Genomic DNA, 7,849 nt, shown 5'->3' on the forward strand with positions numbered 1-7,849 from the left:
AATTGTCTTCGCCTTACTTCCTCCTTAACCTTCTTTTTCCTTTTCTTTTTAATGGTATAAATTAAATAAGAACAAAGCCTTTATCACACAAAAACAAACTCGATGCGATTAAAAAAAAAGACCAAATAGACACCAATCCTCCTCGCAACAAAGATAAAAGGCACAGTCATAAAATTATTCTCACTAAAATCCACCAAACACATAACATTACAACAAATAAAAGACTGGAAAAAGAAATAGAAAACAAGCTCACAAAAGATATTCCAACAACAAGTTTTCTAAAATAAGGTAAGAAAGGCTATGGAGGTAGAAAATACTCTGCATACTTTAGCATTTGTTGGCGCTTCAAGAGACTTTTTTTTTTTAATCGAAACCTCCATTGAAATTTTCAAAAAATTTGATAGAGAAAATTTTAGAGTTTATGAAGATGAAATTAGCTTGAGGCAGAAATATAGGGGCATGTTTTTTTATTCTTTGAAATTTTATACTACTATTTTCATGTATAGTTAATGTAGGGGTGTATTAATGGGTTTTGATGTAATTTTAATGCATAATAAAATTGTAATAACCATAAATTATGATTTCATGGGGTATTAATGAATATTTAGGGTGCACAAATAATTACTCTCAAAAGGAGACAAATGCGTCTTAAAAGTGCATGGCTCAAGACTTTCGTTACTTACTCTTAATTAATAACTTTTTTAATCAAATAACTATACTATTAAAAGGATATTAATTAATAATGTGTGGTAAAAATTCAGACCAATGTACTCTTAGAGTATGTTTGGTAGGAGGGAGAGACGAAGGGAGTGAGAGGGGTGGAGGGAGAGAGATGGAGGAAGAGACTCAGGGCCCGTTCACTTCGCTGATTCGAGTTTGTAATTCGAGTTGAGATGTGATTTTGTGTGAGAGCTTTTTACTGTAACAAAAAAGTTAGATGTGACTGTTTCTGAGAGCTTTTTACTGTAGCAAAACTCGAATCGACGAAATGAACGGGGCCTCAATCTCTTGTTTGGTTGGGAGGAGATGGGGAAGGAAATGAGAGATGGAGAGAGACTCTCTCTATCCGAGTCCACCAATTTACATCCCTCCACTAATTGAAGGATCCATGTAATCTTCGCATTAAAGATATTTAAAAAGACTATTTCATCCTAAAAAAGTTTAATGTGAAATTAATAAAAAGTACAATATAGTAATTAAAAAAATATTTACTCATCCATTTTTTTAACTCTCCATCCCTCCTATAAAATAACATAAAAAATTATTATAATCTTCTTAATCTCTAGAGACGTTTGCTTAATCATGAGATTAAAATTATTTTTGATTTACAAAAAAAATACTATAATAAATTATGAACAATGACTCAAATTATAATATGAATTATCTTACCAAACATCTTCTTAAATTTTTCATTACTCCGCCTCTCTTCATTCCTTATCCCCATCTCTCCTATAGTCTTGAGGGTAAATTCTCTAATTTTCTTTTGAAATTTGCTTTTTACTCGATCCAAACTGTATCACTCTTGGTTGAAAGCCTACAAAACAAGATCTAGCCCAGGCCCAGCCGCCAAAAAGATTGAAGATTGTCGGAAGGAATATGGGAAGACTTTTTTGTCCCTTCACATTATAAGAAGAAACCAGAAAGGAAAAGTAGAAAAAGGAAAACCAATACCAAGACCAATAAATAAACAAAAATATATATAAATGATCAAATCAAATAGAAAAGAAAAGAAAAGAAAAAACAAAGGAAATATATAATATTCAACACCACCTTTTTCTGTCTTCTCTTTGGTGGGAATTTTGGCATAACAGAAGGGTTCTTCTCTATTCTCTCTCTCTAAATGCTATCGCTCTCCGACCAATAACGTAAACCCCCCATCTTCTCCCTCTTCAGACCCCCAAAATCCGGGGTAGAGAGAGAGAGAGAGAGAGAGAGAGAGCCTTTTAGCAATAAGATATAGAGAGAGGAGAGTCTCCGCCATGGATTCGTCAGCTTCAAACGATGTCGTTCCGGGGCTCACAGAGAAGGAGTCCATGGTTGACCCTTTCTTGGTCGAGGCTCTCCAAAACCCTCGCCACCGTCTCACCAGTAAGTTTTTCGGTTCTTCTTTTCGCTTCAATTTGGGGTTTTTTTCCTGTTGAAATTAGATCTCTTTCTCTCTTTCCTTTTTTTTTTTTTTTTTTTTTTTTTGATATTGGATTTTCTGGAAAAAAAAATAGCTTTTTTCGGTTTTAGGATTCCAAAATTCTTGATTGTGTTGATTCGATTGCGCCGGGTTTAGGGTTTGGGCGAGCGAATTTCGGCATCTTGTTTTGCGTAATGCGTGGTTGCTTCGTTTGATGTCAGATCTGGGGTCTTCTGAATTACCCTCTTGTTTGGGTGTTAGGAAAATTGACGTAAAGGTGGAAAATTTTTGACATCTTATTTATGAAAATTGGAAATTTGACCTTAGCTAAAGAGGATAGTTTGCGGGTTTTGATTTATTCAGAACTTGGAAATTCCATCCTAACTTTCATAAGAGATAATGACCTTTTCAGTGAAGCGCTAATTTATTTTCCTTGAAAGCTATCTTTCAACCTTTTCCTAGTAATGAAGAACAATTATAGTTCCTTAAATGTCTTGTGGTGATTTTGTTTGGGAAGATTCATGTAAATATGGTTTGAGTTTGAAAAAAAAACCATATGAGTTCAAATCTAATACTATGAAGTTTGAGTTTGTAAATATGGTTAAAGCCATCATGTAATACTGATACTATTTAGTTAGTTTGACTATGGAGACTGGCTACTTATTAAGCTAAAGATCTCAAATCTTCCTGTTTTACTGGTGCAATTTAGTGGGAGAAACAATGTTTTTTGCTAAATAGTACTAACTCTCTATGGTTTACCTGTAACTTAATTTGTTTACTTGCTATTTCATCGTTAGTATTGCTTCCTAAACTAAAATTTTGCTAGCAAGATGAAGAACTAGAATTTGAACTAATAACGAGTTTAAAACTTTTAGTTATTTCATAATATATCTTGTGAGAGTTTTATCTTAGTCATGTTATTTGATATCTTTTAGTGTTTATGGCTTTAAATATATCTGCAACAAGTTGCTTAAAATTTGTATGATTTGCAGATGTATGCTTATCTACGTTTTGGTTTTGTGGTTTGAAACTTACTCCTTTCCAGTGTTCAGTTTCATGATGTTAAAGTCATGTAATTGCTTTGAAATTTTCTACTCACGTTCTTAATCCATAATGACTTGATTTTTATTTGTTTTCAGTTCTGAGAATGGAACTTGATATCCAGAGGTTTCTGCACAATTCTGACCAACAGCAATTTGAATTCCAACATTTTCCTACATCTTACCTTAGACTTGCTGCACACCGTGTTGCTCAACACTATGGTTTGCAAACTATGGTTCAGGATAGTGGCTTTGATGGTCAAGGAAATAAGATTTTAGTGAGAAAAACGGCAGAGAGCAGGTATCCATCAGTTCGTTTATCTGAAATACCAGCAAAACAATTGGAATATGATAAACCAGAGAATGTCAAATTAGTTATCAGGCCTAGGCCAAATAAAGCATCTGTAAATGAAGCCAACAGAGTTGGGAATAAACGAAATTCTTTTAGAAGCGTGGAGGAGAGAAAGGAGGAGTATGATAGGGCACGAGCTCGCATCTTTAGCAGCCCTAACAGTCCTGATTCAAATGACTCATTGTCTGAGGCCTCAATGGATGTGAAGACTGTAGGTTCGAGCCTGGATGAGAATGAAAGTAGCAGAAACTACATTATTGACCTAGAAAAAAATTTGGGCATCAAGGATATTAGTTCTTCATCACGAGTTGCCATATTCAGGGACAGGGAAAAGGATCGCACTGACCCAGATTATGACAGAAGTTATGAAAGGTAAGGAGTCATTGTTGCGATGATGGTTGTAGTCTGTTATATACAATCGTAGTTGTAGCATACTTGTGTTCTTTTGACATGAACAAGGTTTTAAAAGGCGGAATCGGGCCTCGAGGCGTTTTGCCTTTTACGAGATGAGGCGTAAGCCTCAAGGGGCTGAGGCGTAAGCCTCAAAAAATGCCAAAAAAAAAAGTTTAGAAAAAAATAATAGTAATGAAAAACTAAATCCCTACTCAATAATCATTTAAAACAAGAAATTTAACCACTCAATTCATGAAATGACAAGTCTATTTCACTGCTAGACGCATAAAAAAGAGTAAATAGTCACCAAATCCTAATATTATAAGGTCCATAATGCACTTCTAAGAGCCTAGATTTCTCCCAACTTATCAAGCATCATTAGATTCATCACTACTAGTACTAAGAGAAGCATCAGCCAATTTTTGTCTCTCATTGTCCACATATTCTTCACTGTCAGAGTCAGTCTATCCTCTCCTCCTCTTCTTCATCCACTTGAATGGTTTCCTTGTCTCTAACACCTAATAATCAAAATTATACTGGAGTTATTATCTTTAATATGATAATTATAATTAATGTTATATAAGAAAACTATTAATTCATAAATCAGAAAAAAAAAAAAAAAAAAAACCACCACATGAAGCTAAAATATTAAATCCTCAAACCATAATTTTTGTTTTGGTGGATAACTGATATCCACCAAGAGAAGGAAAAAAAAAAGAACCAAGTTAAGAAAGGTACCTGCTATCTTGTTACTCTTTAAGAGTTGAAGCTAGAAGGAGAGATAGCTGATGCGAAGGAAGATAGTGAGCTAGTTGGCTGTTTTGAACATCTGATTCTTGATAGTTGGTTGTTCTGATTTCTCAGGGCTTTTATATGTTTTCTGGGCCTATTTAATTCGGACTGGCTTTAAAATTTTGGGCCGAAGCATATTGGGTTTTGAAAACCCCACAAAAACACAGAAGCAAAGAGGCGCGCGCCTAGGGGTTTGAACCATCCAAAACTAAGAGGGGGGCTTTATTTTTTGGGGTGGTTTTGGTTTAAAACATCACATTAGGGTCTAAATCTTGAACCAGAACTGTCCAAACCAAACACTAGCTTTCAAGAACCATTTTTTACTTTTTGTAAACAAACAAATGTTGGAACCAGAATCATGGGCTCCGGTTCTAGAACCCTCATACCAAACGCAACCTAAGTGAACTTATTCTTTTTATCTTTCCTTTTTTCTAATAGCAATATTTGGAAGGGTATTTTCTTATGCATGTTGGATTGCTTTCTATCTTGAGCATATAGTGAATTTCAAAACATTTTATTTGCTTCTGATTCGTGGCTTATCTGAAACTTGAGAGTTTTGCAGGTATGTTAGGAATTTTCCAGCGAATCAAAACTTCGTGCCACATTTCAATATGCAAAAGATTCAGCCTACTTTTGTGCAGTATGATCCCGTATTTCCTCAGATAGGCCAAATGCCCGGGACTCAGACATCATTGAGCTATGGGCCTCCCTCTAGCCCAGTTATGAACCCTTTCTGTGCCATGGGATTGAATCAGACTTCTAGAGATGCTGCTTACATGCAATGGTCGACTGCTGCAATGATGTATGCACATTCATATGAACAGTCTAGACATGCTGGTTTCCAGGTAAGCAGAATGTCCTTGACTTTCGGATTTCCTCTAAAATAATTAGCGCATGGCCTGCTATTATAACTGTAGAAAACAACTGTGAGTCTGGCATGCAAACAAGGAACTAGAGAGCTTGGTTGTCATCATGAACTTGCATGGCTTTTTTTCAAGACGATATCGTCATCATTTGAAAATTGAAAATTACCTGGAATTGGCTTCACATTACAACGAAGTTCCAATCAGGTGTCTAACTGTTTTAACTATCCTGTTCCAGAATTTCTGATAATTGCTAGGAAAATAGCAAAGATGATATATGATATGAAGATAATGTTTGTAACTCGTTCTGTTTTAGTTTTTACGTCAAAGATATGTTGTATAGTGGATACCATTTGTGTGTTGTTGCATAGAAGCTTAAGCTCTCCATTTTAGAAGATATCGTTGTCTTGAAAATCAATAGAGAAAGCAATGAAGCAATAATGTCAAATTATTATTAGTACTGGGAATTTACAGTATTTGATGTGTATTTGTCAAAACAGCCTCAAGGCTAAGCTACTTTGTTGCATTGCCATACCAAGCATTTGTCTTTCTTTCTTCTTTTCTTCTTCTTCTCCTTCATTTTGTTCTGTGTCGTAGAGCATCTGACTAGGTGCATGCTACAGCTCTCTGTGATGGTTTTGGGGTGGCCAAGGCCGTCATGTGTCTCGAAGAGATCTAGAAGTCTAGTTTTATAGGAATTTAAAAGTTACAACACTTCACATGGAATGTGTGTTTCCCACCCACACCCACTCCCTCTTTCTTCTTACGTTAAATTGAAGAACATTTCTTTGTATTCTGTCTGCTATCTATGACTTCCTGTTGTATTATCCGGGCTATTTTTGCCTGCTAATTTTACCCTTTAATTTTCTTTTGCAGGTTCCATTCTGTCAGCAACCCTTGAGCTTTGATTATTCGCAAAACCATTTATGACTTGTGGGGTTGGGGATAGTATTACTAGATTTACATGCCAAATTTCTTTTCTTTATACATTCGCTAAACCATTTGAGACTTGGATGTTACTGACAGCTATTCCAGTCTAGTTATGTGTCCTTCGTTTTCATTAGTGTGATGATATTGCTCTTTATCGAACCCATATTGTTCTTAGCGTAATTCAAAAATTCACATTTATTGGACTTTCTACATAAATCGTCTTCTAATTTGTTTCAGTTTGTGTCTGCATGATTTCTGTTATAATCCTTTTGAAGTTGCAACAGAAATTGCCGCTAATAATGTGAATATTACTTGTGTATTGAGAATGCGTGATGACTATACTAAAACTAGGAGTGGTTGCAGGCAAGTCTAGTAGTAATTTTACACCCGATTTAACCATAAAGTGACGAGTTTGATGGGTCTTTGAGTAAACCATAAAACTAGGATTGGTCGTTTTATGGGTCTTTGAATTGAAAATTTGAAAAGGAAACCAATTAAAAAAAAAAAATCCTTTAGAGCTGTGAGTAACCACAGAATTTCTACTTGGGGTGTTAAAAAAATGATTTGGCGGGTTTGAAAGTTTTATTTTTGCTTTGTTGGGTTGATTAGAGGTTTTAGAATTTTAAGTTGCGAAACCGATTAAAACTCTCAAATTTTGATTTTATCTAATTTATATACTTGGTATCTTTCTCACGTGTTATTTTCAATATTTAAAATGTTATTTTAATCATGCATCTTAATTCTTAATCATGAATTGTTGCACCTTTCTTCGTCGATCATATCTTGGAAATATGGACAAAACGAGGGTTTAAAATGATGGGAGTGTTTCTCATGCAATCTTTCGAGAGTTTTTCCTCATGATTTATCATAAATCCGAATGTTGTTTATTTTGATTCCAAATTATTAATTTAAGTTCCAAATTATTAATTTAAGTGGAATTAAATGCTGGAAACTTTCACAGAGTGATTGATGGCTGATGAGTAATTTTGAGCCAAGTTCTTTTGTATGTTTCTTAGATGATAGTTTGATGAACAAGCAGCGCCAGCTCAAGACAATCAAGTGCCTTAGCCCTTAGGCAAAAATTTCATATTAGGTTTATTAATATTACGTACATAGGTATATTTGTTATGTACTATACAATGTTTAAAATTTAGAACTAAATTGTTCATCTTTAATATGTAAAGTTCAAGTTTCTTTTTATTTTATTTTTAATTTTCACTATTCCAAGTTTTATTAACATATTTTTGATAGAGGAACCTTTTTTTCTTTTACAATATTCTCAAATTATGTGATTTTTCGTTTTTTTGTTTTTTTTTTTTTGTTTTTTTGTTTTTGTTTTTTTTTTTTTTTTTTG

At 34.2% G+C, this 7,849-nt stretch overlaps 1 protein-coding gene across 1 annotated transcript; it reads left to right on the plus strand.

Annotated features, from left to right (window-relative positions):
- The first annotated feature begins 1,750 nt into the window (after positions 1-1,750).
- Positions 1,751-6,707, plus strand: LOC21386213. The gene is made up of 4 exons (XM_024175235.1): positions 1,751-2,088; positions 3,265-3,889; positions 5,265-5,547; positions 6,442-6,707. Exons 1-4 carry the CDS (start codon positions 1,980-1,982, stop codon positions 6,493-6,495), a joined length of 1,071 nt encoding a protein of 356 aa, XP_024031003.1. The 5' UTR covers positions 1,751-1,979; the 3' UTR covers positions 6,496-6,707.
- The last annotated feature ends 1,142 nt before the right edge of the window (positions 6,708-7,849 follow it).

This window comes from Morus notabilis, unplaced genomic scaffold (genome assembly GCF_000414095.1).
Source record: "Morus notabilis unplaced genomic scaffold, ASM41409v2 Scaffold216, whole genome shotgun sequence".
NCBI lineage: Eukaryota > Viridiplantae > Streptophyta > Magnoliopsida > Rosales > Moraceae > Morus > Morus notabilis.

Bases quoted from the DNA above. Each gene is read 5' to 3' on its own strand.
- LOC21386213 (XM_024175235.1), top strand. From the start codon at position 1,980: ATGGATTCGTCAGCTTCAAACGATGTCGTTCCGGGGCTCACAGAGAAG. The intron at 2,089-3,264 runs GTAAGTTTTTCG...ATTTGTTTTCAG, and splicing joins CCCTCGCCACCGTCTCACCA to TTCTGAGAATGGAACTTGAT. The intron at 3,890-5,264 runs GTAAGGAGTCAT...AGAGTTTTGCAG, and splicing joins TATGACAGAAGTTATGAAAG to GTATGTTAGGAATTTTCCAG.